A 20,950-nucleotide genomic window follows, 5' to 3' on the forward strand; every position below is an offset into this window, starting at 1 on the left:
GGAGATGGCACAGAGCAGGTGAGCAGAGCTGGGAGCACTGAGCAGATCATTAAGAAATGGCAGATAGTTCTCCAGTGTGGGCTGGGAGCAGTTCTGAGCTCCCACAGACAGCGGACCCTGTCTGAAGCCAGGACCCGGCTCCCTGGACCTGGGCCAATGCAGATCACAGTCCTGCAGCACACTCATGGGCTGGGGGGGGGGGCAGGGGCTCGTGCTCAGCTGTGCCCACCCTCTCCCAGCGCTGGGGTGCAGCTCGGCTTTGCTCATCTCCCTTCTCAAAATGCCTTGTCCGCGTGCTGCTTCTCCACCCTTCCTGCAGGGATCTTATCATCCCACTTGAAGCACATTTTTAAAGCATATACAACAGCAGAAAAGATAATTTAATGCACCCTTATCACCTAAATTCAATTATTTTTCAAGTCAGTTTTATTTCAACCATGCCCCTTCCCACTTCTACCACCTCTGTACCCCAGACATCACATCCTTTCATCCATAAATACTTCAGATAAAATATCACAAACAGATCCGTTTTCTTAGCACAAATCCACAAGATCATTGTCATTCCTTTAAAAATGTTATCAATTTCTAAATATTATCAAAGATCCAGTCAGCGATGCAGTCTTGAGGCTGCTGACTGCATCTCTGAGATAATATTGAATAGGTTCCCCTGTCCTTTGAATTTTCTGTAAATTGATATCTAGATCTGAAAACCTCATCCGAGTCCGTACAATTATTTTGGCAGGAACGGTCAAAGGCAGGAGAGCTCCTTCCATCAGCACAGTGTCTGGTGGCCTCTCTCGCTGTGAAGTTCAGAGGCACTGATGACTACTGCCAGGTTCATTCACCCTTTAGAGGCTGTCAGTTGGCCCTCATTCTAGAATGCCTTCGTTTATTAGCTACAATGCTTCTAGAAATGAGACAGTTCACAGGGGAGAAGAACAAATGCTTGATTCTTTCCCTTCTATCAGTTTCCCAAAGAATGAATGGCTGCCCTAACATTATAGAGGCTTGGATTTCAACAGTTTCAATGCATTTTCTCATCTATTGTAATCAATCCCTTGCAGTCATTATCCTAATTGATGTTTAAATCTCCTTGTCTTTGGCTAGCAGGAACCACTTTGGTCTCTGTGTCCACTTTGATAACTTCCTTGCTTTCTGGTGTGAGCACATGTTCAGGGCTCATCTTGTGCATTCATCTCACTCTTGTAATTTCAACAGCAAGTCCTCTGACCCCCGCCTCCAATCTGTCCATGTCTTTACTGCAGCTAGATTAATCTTTCCTTAAGTTGAGCTCTGTTTCTCTTCTTGGGAGGCAGGGTGGTACAGGGAACAAATACAAGCTTTGGAACTTGGGAGAACTAGGTTTGAAAACTGGCTGTGTCACTGACAAGCTGTGCAACCCTGGGCTGGTCCTACCATCTCTGGGCCTCAGCTTGCCTCATTTGTAAAATAATAATACCTTACCTTACAGGATCATGCTGAAGATCAAAGGTAAAGTGCCTAGCTTAGAATCTGGTGAAAATAAGTGCGTGTCAATATCCATTCCTTTTCTTCTTGTTCTTTTCTAGAAACATCCTAGTGCCCCTCCCATTGCCCAAACTTACATGCCTTCTTTAGTCTGACCCACTTTATCCACCAATTTCGTTTCTAGGATTTCTCCCCATCCACCTGCCACTCTGGTCCTGCCAGCCTGCTCTCCCAAAGCTACTAACTCCCTCGCTTACACTGCGCCTCTATCTTACCTGCCCCGCATCCTCTTGTTTATTCCAATCCTACTCACGTACAAAGCCCAGCTCAGCTCCTCCTGTTTCCCCCACCCCTTCAGCACTCAGTTTCTACCTATTGCACGGAAGCCTGAGGGGCCCTCCTGTTCCCTTTGGCCCAGAATCAGAGTCTTGGCCCTTCTGTCTCCACAGTGAGACTTTAGCCAAGACATAGGAGGACACTGAAATCTGATTGCTACAGAGACCCAGTGATGGCCTCCTGAGGGGAGGGTCTCAGTGTTCTAAACCAGATGTGACCCCATCTGGAATGAAGAAAAGAGCCCTAAGTAACCAGGGAAAGCTGCCCTGTTCAGATTTGGCAGCCAAATCAGATCTAGGCCTAAAGAACCTCTCCATGGAAGACCCGTCCCACAGAGTAGCGATGAGTAAGGACACTCAGCAGGATGGCCTCTGCTCCCCAAGACAGAACAATGCTGCCCGAGACTTGACAAGCTGCACCAAGGCACCACAGATCCCAGACAGGCCACTAGTACCCTTCAGGAATCTCCAGGGTCTGGCTCAGGTCTGAGCCCACAGGCGGATCTCAGTCACTGGGGTGCAAAAGGGAGAAAGAAATGCCACTCCAGGTGAGAAACAAATGGAGCCCCAGGCAAGCGGTCTTGAGTTTCCAAAAATAATCTTAAGGGAACTTTCTTGGGTCTTTGGGGTTTAAATGAAATGCATGCTCCTTCCCTCAAAAGGTGTCATCCAGATAAAAGGGCTTTGGCTAAGCTGGCTTCAAAGCTGAGCATAATACAGCAACAGTGACTCAAGTAATAAAACTGAAATGTCCCCAGAGGAGCGGCAGGACTAGGGAAGCCCTGGGACAAAGAGAGGGGCTGGACAGCAACCCAAGAGGAAGATGGCCAGCGAGGGGATCTCGGGGGCAATGGCTGCTGGAAGAACAGGCAGGGACCCTCAGGACAGGGGTGGCGACATTTGAAGCGGCCGCCTGTCAGCTCTGCACTGAATCCACCTCCGCTGTCCCAAACCATCAGGAAGACACACACCCTGGGCTGCTGTGCTCTAGGGACAAAGGAGGTAGTCCTAATACTGGCTGGTGGTTCTATGCCCAGGGTCATAGTAAAAGCAGGCAGTAGGTAGGGTGGCCATCACTGGAGCAGAAGTGATAACTCCAATTATTCTGGAGGAAAAGTGGCCTGCTGCATGAATGGAGGTGGGCTATGCTCTTCCTACAACTCGGGTTGCTTCAGGGGAAGTTAAAGGGATGGTGTCACCCTCCCCCCAAATGGGTGGCCCTGCTCTGATCTTAGCCCACGCTAGGGTTTTGTGGCAGCTGAAAGCAGAAAGGGGTGCCTCGCAAGGGGTGCAGCTCCTTCCCCCGTGCCATCACATGATAAGCAGCATTCAATAGTAATGCACAGTGCCCCAGGTGACATTCTAACAGCCACTGGAAAATGCCAGCCCTCCTTCCTTCACAGGCTTGTCATAGGAACAGCATCTGGGAATGTGACAAGCAGGAGCCCCAGCAGCCATCACCCCCAGAGGCCCTGCACCCAGTCCTGTGGGCTCAGGCCCCAAGGAGGAGTGCCTCTGGGCGGGACGGGCAGCCTGACTGAGACAGAGGCTGGTGCCCGGACTCGGGAGAAGCCTGTGTCCCGCTCTCTACTTCTGACATATAAATAGGGTGTGCTTTTGTGTGTCTTTCTGGAGTAGGTCCTGCATGCAGTCTCCTCCCATGACCCTCCTTACTCGGCTTCTCTGCCGGCACCCCAGCCACTTAACAGAGGCAGGATGCCCCAGGGCCAGGCCTCCTGGAGGCTCTAACCTAGAATTCTTCGAGCTCCTCTCCCCACTGCCAGCCAGAGAAATCAAAGCTTAGAATGGCCCAGTTAGGGAACCCTCGCTGGGGTTCCAGGAAGCTCTTTATAGTCAGCTTGTTTTTGTATTTCAATCGTCTTTAAATGACCCTCTCTGGTTTCATCGGGACGGCTGTGCTTGTCCACTGGAATGGCCCTCACAAAGTTATCAGGCCATCTCCCACCCCAGGGATGGCCCACAGAATCCCAGAAAGGGCTACCTGCCATCTCCAACATCACCCGATCAGGCCAGGCCATACTGAGGCCAGGAGCAGGGCAGGGCCTAGGGCAAGACACAGCCCCGGTGCCAGCCTGGCTGAGCCCCTCGCTTGCCTCACCCAGACCAAGCTCTGCTTGCAGACGATCCCATCTTGTACTGCATAATTCATAGGATCTGGAAGTTTTCCAAACCTCTACTTTCAACTCTTCGGCTTCAAATTGGATAAGGCTTGTAGCTCTTGTTGAGAGAGACAGAGATGCACAGATGGGGACAGGGAGACAGAGAGACCCCGCTCTGCCAAATGCCCTTTCTGTGATTTTGAGGCTGCTCCTCCTACAGCCTCCCTTTCAGTCCTGGATTTTTTCAGGTTGGCCTCTTCACATCTTTCAAGCTCTGCTAGTGGGATGAGCTCCAGCTCCATGAACTTCCTATAAGCACCCTCATCATTGTGCATTTTATTTTTCTTAGAGCTGTTTGACCCTCGGGTCCCTTCCCTCATTCCCTCAGCACCAAGCACAGAGGCTGAAGACGGCCAGGTCGGAAAGCTGGGCATTGTGACATCGGTATATTCTGAGGGTTCCAGAAATCAGTAAGCTCAAAAGGGACACGGTTTGCTGGGTCTGTCAGATGCTAAGATGGCCTTCGGGACCACACAGAGTGGAGGAAAGAGCCCGCTGTGGAAACATGCCCTGTGCCAGGTGTGTACACAGAGGAGATAGAAAGAAGAGCAGTGAGGGGGGGGGGGCTCAGGAAATGAGTGGCCAGCAGGGCTTGAGGTCCTGCCTGTGCTGCTGCTCTGCGTCTAGCAGGTTGGGGGCTTCATGCACAAGGACTCTCAGGTTCCACTGGCCAAGCTGATTGACACCTCCTCCCGTGGGCACCTCTGAAGCTCCAGGCTCTGGCTTCTTGAGGAAGAAACACAAAGGAGAGGATGGCAGTTCTGACTCTGAAACCAAGACACCAGGAACAGGCCCAAGATGGGGCCAGAGGGCAGGAAGAGAGAGTTCAAGGCAAACACAGCTCTTTAGCAATTTCAGAAAGCCCTTGGGAAGTCTGCAGAGGAGACTCAGCTACCACCCTGGAAGTAAGAAGGGCATGGCCTGTTCCAGAGGAACACAAAGCAGGAGCCGGGCCCAGCGTGAACCTGAGCGCATGTATCACTGGTCTGTGAAGGGGCCTTGGCCATGACTGGGCTGGCTGTGAGCATTAGATCACCACTCTCAATTCTAAATTAAGTGTACTCTGCTAGAAAAGAAAGGTCTCCACCATAACATGGGCCCCTAAGTGCAGGGACTTTGTCTTTTTCTTTTTTCAAATTGTAAAATACACATAAGATAAAATTTACCGTCCTAACCATTATTCAGCGTACAGTCAGTAGCAATTAGTACAGACACTACGTTGTGTAACCATCACCACATCCAACATAGAACTTTCTCATCTTCCCAAACTGAAACTCTGTAGCCACTGAATGCTAACTCCCCATTCCCACTCCCCAACCCATGACATCCACCCATGCTCTCCGTCCCTACAGATCTGAGTGCTCTGGGACCCTCATAGAAGTAGACTATACAGTATTTGTCTTTTTGTGATGGTTTATTTAATATCCTCAAGGTTTATCCATGTTGTGGTATGAGTCAGAATTTCGTTATTTTTTGTGGTGTATAATATTCCATTTGTGTATCGGCCACATTTTGTTTCTTTATGGGACGTTGTCTCTTCTGTCCATTGCTGTATTGCAACATCTGGAACCTTGTTGGCACATAGGAGCTGATTAAATATGTGTTGAAAGAATGATTTACATGAAATAATCCATTCAAAAGCACTTATTTTGGGTACATAGTAAGCTTCCTGAAAGTATTAGCCACTGTTCTGATCTGTCATCTTTATTCTATTTTTTATTTTTATTTTTTTTATTTTATTGTTTATTTACTTTTGAGAGGAGAGAGAGAGAGAACGAGAGAGAGAAAGAGAGAAAGAGGGAGGGAGGAGCAGGAAGCATCAACTCCCACACGTGCCTTGACTGGGTAAGCCCAGGGTTTCGAACCGGCGACCTCAGCATTCCAGGTCGACGCTTTATCCACTGCGCCACCACAGGTCAGGCTCTGTCATCTTTATTCTAAAGGCAAATGTATAATACCCACAAAAGGGAGCAGGTCTTGGCACTGCCAGGAGGCGGCTGCGTTTCTCACGGCCACCGTGTGCACACACAGAGCGAGGCAGCAGAAGTTAGTGAAACATCGCTAATGCTTTTGAGCTTGGAAGTTACAACTGGAAGTTCTACGAGCTTCCACCTGAGGAAGCGCTTCTATAGCCAGGGTGGTCCCTGTCATCTTGGTGACATTTTTCTAGATACCCACTCCCGTAGGAGCCCCTGGTAGATGCCCTCTGTCACCCCCATCTTTCTCAGCCTCTTCTGCTTTCCTCATAGGTGATCGATCTACTCCTTCCCAGAAGGCTCAGTGCAGCACGGAGCATGCTGTCAGCACTCTCGAACAGCAACATAGGAAATGGTTGAGGCATGAACCCACAACTCTCCTTCCTCCCTCTGTGCTATGCCTGCAGTAAATCTGGAGGTTTAGGTTGGTCATTTTTCATTATAGGGAGAGAGAAGCCCTCTCCACTTCCTCATGGAACAAATTCCAGGAGATTCAGATGATCTGTCCTGAGGAGGGTGAGCCAGCAGTCAGGGCCCTCATTCCTGTCGTGCTTTCAGGCCCCCCAGTGGTGCTATTGTCTGAAGGGCTCTGCTCCAACACAGAGAGAAGCTGTGGGCTGGTGAGAGCCAGGAGGGAGCATGGGAAAGAGGCTGTAATGTCTTTGCACAAAAAACTCCAGCACCGCCTGACCAGGTGGTGGCACAGTGGATAGAGTGTTGAACTGGGATGCGGAGGACCCAGGTTCGAGACCCTGAGGTTGCCAGCTTGAGCGCAGGCTCATCTGGTTTGAGCAAAACTCACCAGCTTGGACCCAGGTCGCTGGCTCAAGCAAGGGGTTACTCAGTCTGCTGCAGCCCCACGGTCAAGGCACATATGAGAAAGCAATCAATGAACAACTAAGGTGTTGCAAAGAAAAACTGATGATTGAGGTTTCTCATCTCTCTCCGTTCCTGTCTGTTTGTCCCTATCTATCCCTCTCTCTGACTCTCCTTCAAAAAAACCCCAAAAACCTCCAGCACCTTTAACCCTCTCCTGGAGCTTCATGGCCCAGAATTTGGTGGGGGCCCCCTCTATCGTCTCCTGTCATGTTTGGACAGCTCAGTGTGGCAGCCTTTTGACATGAAGTAATAATTGTCAGAGAGGGTCAGGGCTTCACCAGCTGAGAAAACACCAATGCGACCCTTGAAAGAAGAGCAGGCCCTGCCAAATCAGAACACAGCCCATTAGCGGGTCAGAGGACTTCCCTGCTGACATATGAGTTAGCGCTGCCTCATCAGGAAATCTGACATGGGAGACATCCTCTGTGCAGTCACCCCCTTCACAGGGGTGTGTGCGAGCCCTCCTCAGAGCGGCACTTGGCAGATGGTTTTAAATGCCATTATAAAAACACAATAGAAGGCATTTCACAGTTATTATTGCTTTAATACAAAAGGAATAAATAATCATAGAAATTTTGAAGATTACAAATAAAGCAAACAGATGGAATAAACTATCATTTTACCCCTAAAATATTAAATGAGAGCTGTTGCCACTGTGGGATAGAATTCTCCAATTTTTGTCACTGCCTATGTGTGTTGATGTATACATGTATGTATATGTATGTATATGCATATGTATGTATGTGTATGTATATATAGTTTTTCCCCTTATCTGCAGGGGACATGTTCCAAGACCCCCAGTGGATGCCTGAAACCGAGGATAGTACCAAACCCTACACAGTGCAATGATTTTTCCTCTGCATATGTACCTAGAAGAAAGTTTAATTTATAAATTAAGCACATAAGAGATTACTAATAACTCATAATAAAATAGAACAATTATAGCAATATACAACAATAAAAGTTACATGAATGTGATTTCCCCCCTCTCCAATAATTTTTATATTTTTCAGTCCAAACCTATTCCTGGATCTGTGTAACCATCCCTTACTTGCAGTAAATGGCTGGTATCTCTCATTTCAGGTGATCCTTGGCTAAAGTCTTCATATACGCTCAATGCTTTCTGGCACAACACAATGTTCCAGGAAAACAAATTCTAAAACACTCACAACACAGATGCACTTGGCTCTTCCTTGACACATTTACCAAAGTAAGTTTGCAAGCAGAGATGGAAGGACACAGCCTCCTAAGAAAAGGGCACTCTGCCTGTGGCCTGCAATTGAAATGGACAAAACAACTGAAAAAGCCAGCGGCCTCAGAACCCCAACAGCAGTGCTCCCCACTGCAGGTTCAGAGCCCTTCTGAAAGGTTGCCTATGGAGACAGCCAGACAACAGCACCCAGTCAGGAAGCAAGTCAGATATAAGGTGTTGCTTTCTACTCAACCTTAACATATCAGATGCTTCAAGAAAGCCACTGTAAAATGAGGAAGAGAGTTTGGTGATATAAACTGTTAAATAAAAGAAGAGCTCGGGGAAGGTGACAGTACTATGTCCAGGAGAGAGTCTTTGTGTGTGTGTGTGTGTGTGTGTCAGAGACAGAGAAAGTCAGAGAGAGGGACAGATAGGGACAGACAGACAAGAAGGGAGAGAGATGAGAAGCATCAATTCTTCATTGTGGCATCTTAATTGTTCATTGATTGCTCTCTCATATGTGCCCCGACTGGGAGCCACAGCAGACAGAGTGACCTCTTGCTCGAGCCAGTGACCTTGGGCTCAAACTGGTGAGCCTTGCTCAAACCAGATGAACCTGCACTTAAGCTGGCGACCTTAGGGTCTCGAACCTGGGTCCTCCACGTCCCAGTCCAACACTCTCCACTGTGCGATGGCCTGGCCCGGCCAGGAGAGATTCCCGAGTAGACATTTGCCCGTGGAATGAACCAGAAACAAACAGACAAAGTTGGGGGGGGGGAACTCACTCTGACAGAGAGCCCACACCTTTTTACCCACTTGCACATGTTAATAATCCACAATAAAAAGCCACAGCTTTATATTCTGTCATCTAAGTCAAGCTCTTTAGATCAAATATTTAGGGAGGGAGTGTCCACCCACATGTCCTTGAGGAAGCATTTCTGATCTTAAAGAGAAAATGTACACCATAGCAACCAGGGGTTCATACACATAGCAGAGGGGTATAATCCCTTTCATTCTCACAACAGCCTTATGCGGTACCAATATCAGCATCACCTTTTTATAAATAAGGAAACTGAGGTTCAGAGGGAAAAAATAAATTTTCTCTCATTCATTCCCTCAGACCCCAGTCTGCAGCCGCAGTGGGAGCTTGCCCCTGGCATGACGTCAGCATCTTAGATAATGCCCCTGCTCTGCGGTGAGAGACAGGCTAAGTTCCTTAAACTTGGAGGAGCCCTGGTCCCTTTGGTGAGAAATGGTTTCAGATATTTAGACACTCTGATTTGGGTTTGGGGGATGTTCATTGTCTTTAAGCCTCTTGATTGGAAAAAAACTATATGATATATATATTTTTAAAAGATAAAATACATGAGTTGCTACTAAAACTTCCAAATTCAGACATGTTAGGTTTTTTTCATTTAACTCATTAACCCACATCTGTACTTTCTTCCTCCCGTGCCCAGTATTCCAGCCCTCCGTGATACCAATGAAAGAACTCACTGACTTCACTCCACAATGGACAAATCATAGTCTTAAGATAAAAGTGCCTGATACCACCACAAGCAATAGAATTACTGAATACAATACAAAAAAACCCAAATTGTTGTGTGTTTTTTTCCTGCCTCAGGTTTATTTGTACAAACAGAATAGGACACCAGCTCCACACAGCAGCCCAAGGGTCACACCAGTCCTTCTGTCCTCACATAAGCAGCCAGAGACCTCTACTGCGGAGCCTTTGTGAGGCCCTGGGCACCTTTGGGAGCTGGAGCCTGGGCACCTTTGGGACCCGGAACTGGAGCTCCTTTGGGACCCGGAACTGGAGCTCCTTTGGGAGCCGGAACTGGAGCTCCTTTGGAAGTTGGAGCCGGAGCTGCAGCCTGAGCCGCAGGCTGGGCTTTGCCTGAGCCTTGGCCTTGGCCTTTGGCCGGGAGAGCCTGAGACCCTTGGTGATGCGGGCATGAGCCCATTTCCCGAGCTTGGGGTGAGCGATGTAGGCGAGTCGGCTGAGCTTGCGACTACCGCCCTTGGGGATCTGACGCTTGACCTCCTTGGGCTTGACAAGGGCCTTGATGGCCTCAGCACGTGAAGTCATGACCTTGGCGTTGTTGGCCTGCATCCTCTTCAGGCCTTTCTTGTTGTGCTTCTTGGCAAAGCGCATGTTCCGCAGGAACTTGGGGTCTACCCCTTTAAGAGATTCGTATCTTTGTGACCGGGGTTTCTTGATGCCATTTCTGTGCCATTTTCGGGACTGGTTGTGCGTGGTGTGGTTCTTGGACTTGGCCATATCTCTACCAAAGCCGGCAGCTGCCGAAAACCTGAGTACAGTTTTTAAAACGTATTTTGCAGCTCCTTTTGCCCTCAGACTACAGCCTAACTCAGGATATAGAGTTAAATTACTGCATTTTATAGTCACTTGAATAACTTCTCTCTGGGTAGTTATACTACTGGCTCAATACCCAGTTGAGTTCACTCGTTTCATTTTGCTTTCAACAGGTAGGGACTACTTCTTAAAATTTAATAGTATTTCATAGTTTTGTAAAATATTTATATGGTTCTAAAGTCAATATGCAAAACAAGGTAAATTCAGTAAACTGCCCTTAACAGTTGTGGGCTGTGGAACAAGGTTACAGACAGATCCATATCCCATATTTACCTGTATTTTAAAGTCATAAACAGAGCCAACAAATTCTTAAATAGAATAAGTCCCATACTGCTCTTAGACATACTTGGACATGGAGGCGAAATTTCAATGTAGAGCCCTTGGCTCCGTAAAGTCCTATTCTGGAGCATGGTCGCATGCGGAGAGCCTGCCCCCCCTTGCCTTTCTCTTCCCATTCCCCATGCCTTCCCACACCACACAGGACCTTGCCCACAGTATGTGAGCATGCTAGGCCCTGGTCAGCCCTCAAGTCTAAGGACCTAGAGATGGGACCTGCCTGGGCCCTCCAAGTGGGCTTAGGGCCACGCTGGTAGGAAACTCCAGAGCCCTGTGATCTGGAAAAGAGGATGTTGTTGGCTCAACATTGCTCAGCCCTTGGAACTCCTCACACAACAGGGAAGGCAGCGCAAGCAGACCAGGGAGTCCTCATAGAGAAACCCAGTGTCTTGCTCTGTCCCCTGCATCCCTGCCATCTTCAGTTTATCATTCCTTTTTATAAACATAAACACATTTTATATATAAGAATATATATTTACATACACATTTACATGCAGACTTCCTACCCTGTGGCGGGGACAGGAGTAAAGGGACAGGAAACACATTGTCACATAAGCAGCCACCTAACAGCTGATACAGGGTCATGTTGAGCCAGCAGCAACAATGCACTCAACCACTGACCACAGGGAAACTGCTTCCTGTCATTTCCAGGTGATTCTGTCAAAAGAAGCAAACACAACTTAATTCACATTAGCCGGCAGAAAAACATTGTCTCGGTACACCAAAATAAGACAAACTGGACGTAAGATAAACAGGGTCAGTGCAGGCTCCTGAAACAGCACGTACTCCTTGAACAGAACGCTGGTGGGGCCACGTCTCTGCTCCCCAAACACCTGGATGTGATGACGCCACGGCCTCTCTGGGGCAGAGAGGAAGCTTGTCCCCACCCAACCCCGCAACTCGCAGAGACCTGGTTCATTCACCGCACTGCCTTTTCACAAACTGCCATCCACAGCTCCTCGATTTCTCCTGTGGATCCAGGCATGTAAGCCCCACTTTCGGAACGTGCTTTATCTCCTTGGCTCCAGGTCCCACCAGCTCCCACCTGAGGTGAGCGTGGTGTTTGTAGCAGCTCGTCTCGGAAGCCCCCTTTACTCCACTGTCAGGGAGAGGCTTCAACTCTTCCCGCTGAGTGATCAGGCAGGCGCAAGGCAAAGTCTTGTCGAGTTAGGGGGAGGAAATCAGAAAAACAAAAATAAGAATCCCAGGGGTGAATCAGCTTATGTGCCTTTCTAATACCAAAAAATATAAATGAAGAAAGAAAGAAAGAAAGAAAGAAAGAAAGAAAGAAAGAAAGAAAGAAAGAAAGAAAGAAAGAAAGAAAGAAAGAAAGAAAGAAAGAAAAATAAAAGAAAAAGAGCTGGACTTGTCAGGTCACCCTTGGGAGACACATTATTCCCTCTGCATACTGTGATTCATGAAGAGCGGCCACTAGGTGGCCTGGGGGTGTGAGAGAAATCACACCACCCGCCCAGAAAGAGCCGATAGAACTGGAACACCCATGAGCCTGTGAAGACTTTTTCAGTATAAATAAAGATATATATCATTTTAAAGTTATGGGTTATATTTATAAAAACAATGTGGTGTCGACTCACTTATAAGCCATCACCCAATTTTATGTTGGGTTGAAGTCTTTCCAGATTTTTTTTAGAGTTAGAAGCAGTAGAATTAAGAAATTTTTTTTAGATTTTATTTATTCGTTTTAGAGAGAGAGAGGATGGGGGGAGGAGCAGAAAGTGTCAGTTCCCGTATGTGCCTTGAGCAGGCAAGCCCAGGGTTTTGAACTGGCCACCTCAGCTGACACTTTATCTACTGCGCCACCACAGGGCAGGCTGATTCAACTTTATCCACTGCACTACCACAGGTCAGGCTGATTTGGATAATTTAACAACCAGTTCTCTGCCCTAATGACCATTTTAAGTATAAAAATATATATAACAAAAGGTAGTTTATTATTTCATACATTTAATACTTATATAAGAACAATAAAAGAGGTACACAAAACTAGGTTATATTAAAAGAGAGTATCTTAAAATATTAATGAAGAAATATTAAATAATACCTAACAAAAAACAATAAAACTGTTATTTAATATATTTTCAAAGACAGCTTGCTACCCCCTGGTTGTTTGGCACTTTTTCTCTTTACATTATATGCTTGTTTACAGAAGTAACAAATATGAGGGAATTAAAATGTAGTATTTCTTCAAAGGTATAATGAGTTTTAGGAAATGAATAAATAAATATTACAAACATAATTCTATCAACTTTTTTTCACCTATGGATCAAATGCACATCACTACGGGTGCTTAGAATATGCTGTTCTGTCCTGGCCTGTTGGCTCGGTGATAGAGCCTTGGTCCAGCGTGTGGATGTCCAGAGTTCAATTTCCGGTCAGGGCACACAGGCGGCCATCTGCTTCTCCAACCCTTCCCCTCTCACTTCTCTCTCTCTCTCTCTTTCTTCCCCTCCTGCAGCCATGACTCGATTAGAGCAATTTGACCCCAGGTGCTAAGGATGGCTCTGTTGCTCAGCAATGGAGCAATGTCCCAGATGGGCAGAGCATTGCCCCCTAGTGGGCATGCCCATGGATCCTGGTCAAGGTGCATGCGGGAGTCTGACTCTGCATTCACTCCTCTCACTGAATATAAACAAACAAACAAACAAACAAATAAACAGAATACGCTGTTGAGCAGATGAACATTAAAAAAGAGTAAGGAATGTCAATTTGTGATTTTCACATTCGGTGGTAGCCCAGGCACCCACCTTAGAGAGAACCCTGATTACAAGTGCCATTTTAACAAACAGTTCTCCGAACTCAACAAAAAATTAGGTATCGGTTCTGCTGAAGAGGTATGAACCAGCTGAATCTCATCTCTGGTTAGAAGAAATATCAGGAGCAGTGTTCACTCCATATTAGCCTTATGGGAAAGAAGTTTTCCTCTACTTCCCTAAACGATAATTAGCAGAGCTTCACTGGAGGCTCTCAAAGCCTCTTTCCTGAGAGAAATCAACAGGCCCTCTGCAATGGGCTCTTATCCCCTAGCCTTTGTTTTCTCTCCATTTGTGTAATTTCAAAAAAAGTCTACGTGGAAGCATGGCAGCCAGGGTACCCAACCAGGAATAAGGTTCACCTTGGTTACTATGAGCAACCACCACTTACTTGTTCCTTGCTTTCTCAGGCCTTGTTGCAAACAAAAACTTCACTGGGATTGAGATTTTTTTTTTTGTATTTTTCTGAAGTTGGAAACGGGGAGACAGTCAGACAGACTCCCGCATGCACCCGACCGGGATCCACCCGGCACACCCACCAGGGGGCGATGCTCTGCCCATCTGGGGCGTTACTCTGTTGCAACCAGAGCCATTCTAGCGCCTGAGGCAGAGGCCATGGAGCCATCCTCAGCGCCCGGGCCATCTTTTGCTCCAATGAAGCCTCGGCTGTGGGAGGGGAAGAGAGAGACAGAGAGGAAGGAGAGGGGAGGGGTAGAGAAGCAGATGGGCGCTTCTCCTGTGTGCCCTGGCCAAGAATCGAACCCAGGACTCCCGCATGCCAGGCAGACGCTCCACCACTGAGCCAAATGGCCAGGGCCTGAGATTTTCTTTAAAGGACTCCCCGTCTGACCTGTGGTGGTGCAGTGGATGAAGAGTGAACACTGAGGTCACAGGTTCCAAACCCTAGGCTTGCCCGGTCAGGGCACATATGAGAAACAACTACTATGAATTGATGCTTCCCACTTCTCCTCTCTCTCTCTCTCTCTCTCTCATCTCTCTAAAAATCAATAAATAAAATCTAAAACAAAAGGACTTCCTTCCTTCATACTTTGAACGTCATCTTGACACCTCAGACAAATCTGCTTTATTTCTTTTCCAACTACTCAAACACTTTTTACAGACCAGCTGGAAAATTATAAATGATTCCACACGTGAAGGTCAAACCGCAGGGCCACTGGGCTGGGATGTTAATATCATCACTTGTAGAAACAACTTTGTCTATATAAGACAGCTGGTGAAAAGACCCTGCTTGTTCCAGAGATGGTATCATAAATTCATCTTAATCTAAAATATTCTGTATGGAGATGTGATTTTCAAAAGTAAATTCAAAGCTACCTGTTACTTGCCTATACAACATTCATTCTCCCTTTTCTTCCTCCTTATCAATTAGTGGCTACATACTCAGTGCCAGATAATTAATGATAACAATCCTGTTTTTTTATTTCTCAACTTCTTTTGCAACTAAAGGTGGCTTTAGGACCCACTTCTGGCCAATGAGATCTAAATGAAAGTAGGTTGAGAACACTTCTAGGAAAACTACTTTTCCGATGAAAGGGATAGACATGACTGGTCGTCCTCACCACCCTTCTTTCCACATTGAACACACAGTGTCTGGAGCTATGGCATTTCTCTTGTACCATGAGGCGAAGAAAGAGCTTGGGTAAATATCCCAGGTTAGCAGCACCAGTGGCAGCAAATGCCTACCTCTGAACATTGACAACAGCAAAACCATATGTCTTCAAGCCATTTAAGTTAGCTTTCTGCTTTTTTGCAGCTTAACATAATTCTAAGGAAGACGTGTCATGCTCAGCACACTTTCAATTAATTCTACTGACTCTGAAGGAATCTAAAACAGAAGGAGAAGAATTTCCACCAATCTCCACTCTCTATCATCTCCTCTTTGTAGGGCAGACTCACACACATTCAAGTTGGGTACATGAGATTATGAAATTCTCCAGTTTGACCCAGGGGTTTTTGTCATTGACGGGTTAAGTAGGTGGCAACTGATATCCAAAGAAAATCATTGGATTTTACATCAAAGAAGATGTCAATTAAAGGACCACCAACACACTCCAAGGCTGGGACATTTACATCCTGCATGCGAGTCATGCCCTGCCCCCAGGAGCCAGGAACACAGTGCCCTGAGCAGCTATGCTCATGACGGAGATGAAAGTGTTCATCCAGCCACTGTGCTGTGGCCATGGGGCAGTGCCATGGGTCTACAGGTGCCCTCTGTAAGTAGGATATGTTTGAATGGGGCCTGAGTGGATTATTTGGAGGAAATCCTCAATATCTCCTGGTCCCAGCAGCTTATTCAGCACCAATTTTAGAAATTTAAGAGAAGAAGGTGGGGTGTAAAAACAGACACAGGATTTGCATAGCACAATCACACACATATATTTCCGTTTCTAATAGTAGGATCTCTGATAGGGGTAGCCTGGTATTATTAATCCTACTTAACTGACTCTTTACACTGCAGTGCACGGATGTCTCCTGACCAGAAAGGCACCCATTTCCCATCTGTCCTCTAGGGTTCCAGGGCACCCACTCAGAACCTCTCCCACCATAGGAACAGCCAGATTCTGGGACACCGGTGGGTCCCGGCTGACTAGTTTTAAACTATGTGGCATCCTTTCCTCTTTCACACAGCCCAGGTCTCCAGTCAGCCTGTTCCCTCGAGTCTTCTCCGGCATGCTGCATTGGAGAAGACATCCTCTGGGTGACATGACAAGATCTAACGTGTGGGGTGGTCCCATCTGAGATCCTTCAGAAGGCAGAGGGAGCGCTGGCACAGGTGCTGCCTTGGGATCAGCACTGTAAGGACAGGCAGGCTACAGCACTGGCCGGGACCTGTGTTCAGACCTCCACTGGCCAGTGCCACCACCGAGGGTGCTGTAGGAAAGGGGACCCCTTTAGTGAGGTCAGACAGCTGGCAGGAGCTGCCCTTGGTTAGAAAAGAGGTCTTTCTGGAGTCAGCAGAGGTCCATTGCAAAGGCATTTTCAGTTTTGGTGGTTGATGAACAGGAGAAGACTGCCCAGCTCAGGCTGCAGAAGGCCCCGTGCTGAAGTGCAGAGCTTGGCGGGCTCCCACAGGGGCAGCCGCAGCACCCTCTCCCTTTCATACGGCTGCTGAGATAAAGAAAGCTCGGAACTGCTATTGCAGGAAAATCCATCTGCAATGTTGAGTCTAGTCTTTTGTTTTTAAAATTGAAACCAAAATAGAAAAGATAACCCAGGGTGAATTAGTCTGTTAGCACAGCCACACCAAGTGGGCACAAAAGGGGGTTTCAACAGCAGAAACTTACTTTCTCCCTGTTCCAGAGGCTGGAGTCCTGAGACCATGGTGCAGTCAGTGTTGAGTTCTAAGGTCTCTCTCCTTGCTGGCGAAGAGCTGTCTTCTCCCGTGCCTTCACAGAGTCTTCTGTCTGTGTGTCAGATCCAATTTCCTCTTCTCATAAAGTCATATTAAATTAGGATCTATCCTAATGATCTAACTTAACCTTAATTACATCTTTAAAGACCTATGTTCAAATACAGTCACATTCTGAACTACTGGGGATTAGGAGTTTGTAAGGCCAGTGGCCGCGGCCACCATCACAGACACCTGGCCCATGCAGGTTCGCATTAGATTAGGACAGACGGTAATGAAACAATGGAGCCAAGAACTGGTGGGCCATTAGCTTTAATCCTAGCTTGCACCCAGCGGGCAAGTAATACACACAGTGGGAAAACATTTCCCTTTTCATTCAGGGCTCCCAAAGCCACTGACTTATCCAAGTTTCCTAGTGTTGGGAAGATAAAATATATTATGCTCACTTTGTTAAAGATGGCGCTGCCCACGTGGAAGCCCATCTCCCAGGTGATATTAGTTGCCCTTCTTGCTTGGAATGGGCGTGATTATATTAATGTGTGTTGGGGGCGGGCTGTGGGCAGGCAGGATCCTTGTATCCTGGGGCTTGTTTTTAGGACTAAGCCTTTCCCACCCTTTTTGATGTGGGGTGGTGCAATCCCATCATGCCTCAGATAAGTGACTTTGTATCAGAGACTTCTTCATTTGTATATTGGATTAAAGGTTTTGATTTCTGCACTATAAAGTGGGGCAGATCGGGAGCTTGCTCTCTCAGTTTCTGATATTATCATTTGAGGAGAGAGCAGGTAGAATAGGAGAGGCAGCCAAGATGTCAGAGTGCTGAAAGAGAAGCCAGTTAGTGCAGAGTTTGTGCAGAAAGAAGGAGATGGGAACAAATGAGAATGAGGCTAGTGAGCTAGAAACCTTTGATTCTAGGAAACTCGGGTAAGTCAGTAGCTTTGTGAGCACTGAATGAGTGGGTTTTGGAGCCCAGTGTGTGTTTTTACTTGCCCGCTGCGTGCAAGCTAGGATTAAAGATGATGGTCCACCAGTTCTTGGCTCCATTGTTGCATTACCGTCTGTCCAAATCTAATGTGAACCTGCATGGGCCAGGCAGCTGTGATGGTGGCCCTGGATACTGGCCTTACACCTAGAATCAAAGGTTTCTAGCTCACCAGATGTAAAGCCAGTATCCACAGCCACTATCACAGCCGCCTGGCCCATGCAGGTTCGTATTGGATTCGAACATTTGGTAAAGAAACAATGGAGCCAAAAACTGGTGGGCCATCATCTTTAATCCTAGCTTGCACCCAGCGGGCAAGTAAAAACACACACTGGGCTCCAACACCCACTCACATTCAGTGCTCAGAAAGCTACTGACTTACCCGAGTTTCCTAGAATCAAAGGTTTCTAGCTCACCAGATTTATTCTCCTCTGTTCCCCATCTCCTTCCTTCTCTCTGCACAAACTCTGCACAAACTGGCTTCTCACTCAATACTCTGCCATCTTGGCTGCTTCTCCTGGCCTCCTCCATGTGGCCTCTCTCTGCTCTCTGCTCTCTCCTCTCATGCTAATCTCAGGAACCAACAGAGCAAACTCCTGTTCTGCCCCCATTTTATAATGCAGAAATCAAAACCTTTAATCCAATATACAAAATAGGGAAGTCTCTGATATAAAGTCACTTATCAGAGACATGATGGGATTGCACCACCCCACATCAAAAAGGGTGGGAAAGGCTTAATCCTAAAACCAAGCCCCAGGCTACAGGGATCCTGCCTGCCCACAGAGACAAACATTAATATCACCTGGGCAACGGCCTCCACGTGGGCAGCACCATCTTTAACAAAGTGAGCATAATACATTTTATCTGCCCAACACCAGACTTATTCACCTCTGTTCCCCATCTCCTTCCTTCTCCCTGCACAAACTGGCTTCTCCCTCAACACTCCACCATCTTGGCTGCTTCTCCTGGTCTCCTCCATGTGGCCTTTCTCTGCTCTCCTCTCTAATGCTAATCTCAGGAACAGAGAGCAAGCTCCCGGTCTGCCAAACTTTATAGTGTAGTAATCCAATATACAAACAAGGAAGTCTCTGATACAAAGTCATTTATCTGAGGCATAATGGGATTCCTCATGAGAGTGCACCACCCACATCATGCAATCAGTCAAGGGTGTGGGGAAAAGCTTAGTCTTAAAACTAAGCCTTAGGCTATAACAACCCAGCCTGCTTACAGCCTGTCCCCCACACCCAATGCAAACTATAAGCAAGCAAACATATACAGTATGTCATATTTACAAACTTATTTGACCAACAGAGTTCAACATATGAATTTTGAGAGGACACAATTCAGCCCATAATAGGACTCATGTGATTACATTGGCCCTACCTAGATAATCTAGGATTATGTCCTTATTTTAAGTTCTATAATCTTAATGATATCTGCAAAATCTCTTTAGGACATGAACATCTTTGGGAGTGAGGCCCTCTGCCTTCCACACTGTACTAAGTATTTTATATACATTATTTCCTTTGTATGTGGGCAGGTTATCTTATTATTCCCAATTCATAGCTACAAAAACAATTACATAAAGCAATTATGGCCTGACCAGTGATGGCACAGTGAATAGAGCAGGGGTCCCCAAACTTTTTACACAGGGGGCCAGTTCACTGTCCCTCAGACTGTTGGAGGGCCAGACTATAAAAAAAAACTATGAACAAATCCCTATGCACACTGCACATATCTTATTTTAAAGTAAAAAAACAAAACGGGAACAAATACAATATTTAAAATAAAGAACAAGTAAATTTAAATCAACAAACTGACTAGTATTTCAATGGGAACTATGCTCCTCTCACTGACTACCAATGAAAGAGGTGCCCCTTCCAGAAGTACATCGGGGGCCAGATAAATGACCTCAGGGGGCCACGTGCGGCCTGCGAGGGGGACCCCTGGAATAGAGCATCGACCCAGGACAATAAAGTCCCTGGTTCAAAACCCCTACGTTGCTGGCTTGAGAGCAGGGTCGCCAGCTTGAGCCCAAAGGTCACTGGCTTGAAGCCCACGGTCGCTGGCTTGAGCAAGGGGTCTCTGGCTTAACATGAGCCTCCTGGTCAAGGCAAAACAAGAAGTAATAAATGCACAATTAAAGTGAAGCAACTATGAGTTGATGCTTCTCATTTATTTTCTCTCTCTCTCCAAATAACAAAAACAAACAAACAGAAAAAAAAAAAAACCTACACAACTATAAGTGACCCAAAGTCTCATAGTTGGTAAATGGTTCACCATGGCCTGACTACGGGGTCTGCCTATTTTAATTACCACCCTATGAAGCCTTCACCAATAGAGCAGCTTCAGTTCCAGAATCTGAGGGCTATTCTCCCCCAGCACAGAAGTGGGGTAAATGGACATGCTCCTCCTTGCTCACTCCCCAAGTTTGTATGATCTTAACCCCTCTCCTAAACACTGGTATCCCTATAGCCAGAGTCATGGTTTAAAGCACAGATCTGATCTCCTTACTCCTCTACTTAAAACCCTCCAATGTCCACCCTTACCATGGCTCTCGGATTGCTATGGTCCGAATGTGTCCCTCCAATTTATATTATTAAATTCAAATCCCCAAGGTGATGATAATTAGGAGGTAGGGCCTTTGGGAGATGACTAGGTCCTGAGATGGGAGTCCTAAGGAATGAGATTATTGTCTTTATAAAAGAGGCCCCAGAGAGCTTCCCTATCCCTTCCACCATGTTAGGACACAGCAAGAAGTCTGTGGCTTGGAAGTGGGTCCTCACCCAAACATGTTGGCAGCTTGATCTTGGACTTCCAGCCTCCAGAACAGTGAGAACTAAATTTCTGGGATTTTCTTTTAAACATTTTTAAAATACTTTATTCATCCCAGGGAGGAGAAATTGAGGTGAGGAGCAGAGGAGGAGGAAGTATCAACTCCCAAATGTGTCTTGACCAAGCAAGCCCCGGGTTTCAACAAACTGGTGACCTCAGCATTCCAGGTCGACACTTTACCCACTGTGCCACCACAGGTCGAGCCTAAATTTTGGTTGTTTATAAGCTGCCCAGTCTGTGGCATTTTGTT

The 20,950-nt window shown here is 46.8% G+C and overlaps 1 protein-coding gene across 1 annotated transcript; it reads right to left on the reverse strand.

Annotated features, from left to right (window-relative positions):
• Nucleotides 1-9,690: 9,690 nt before the first annotated feature.
• On the reverse strand, nucleotides 9,691-10,336 carry LOC136405493 (large ribosomal subunit protein eL29-like). The gene is given in 3 exon segments (XM_066384956.1): nucleotides 9,691-9,795; nucleotides 9,844-9,920; nucleotides 9,923-10,336. Coding segments are annotated over 3 exon segments (513 nt in total). The 5' UTR covers nucleotides 10,311-10,336; the 3' UTR covers nucleotides 9,691-9,747.
• Nucleotides 10,337-20,950: the final 10,614 nt, after the last annotated feature.

The sequence above is a fragment of the Saccopteryx leptura genome, chromosome 5, assembly GCF_036850995.1.
Source record: "Saccopteryx leptura isolate mSacLep1 chromosome 5, mSacLep1_pri_phased_curated, whole genome shotgun sequence".
Lineage (NCBI taxonomy): Eukaryota > Metazoa > Chordata > Mammalia > Chiroptera > Emballonuridae > Saccopteryx > Saccopteryx leptura.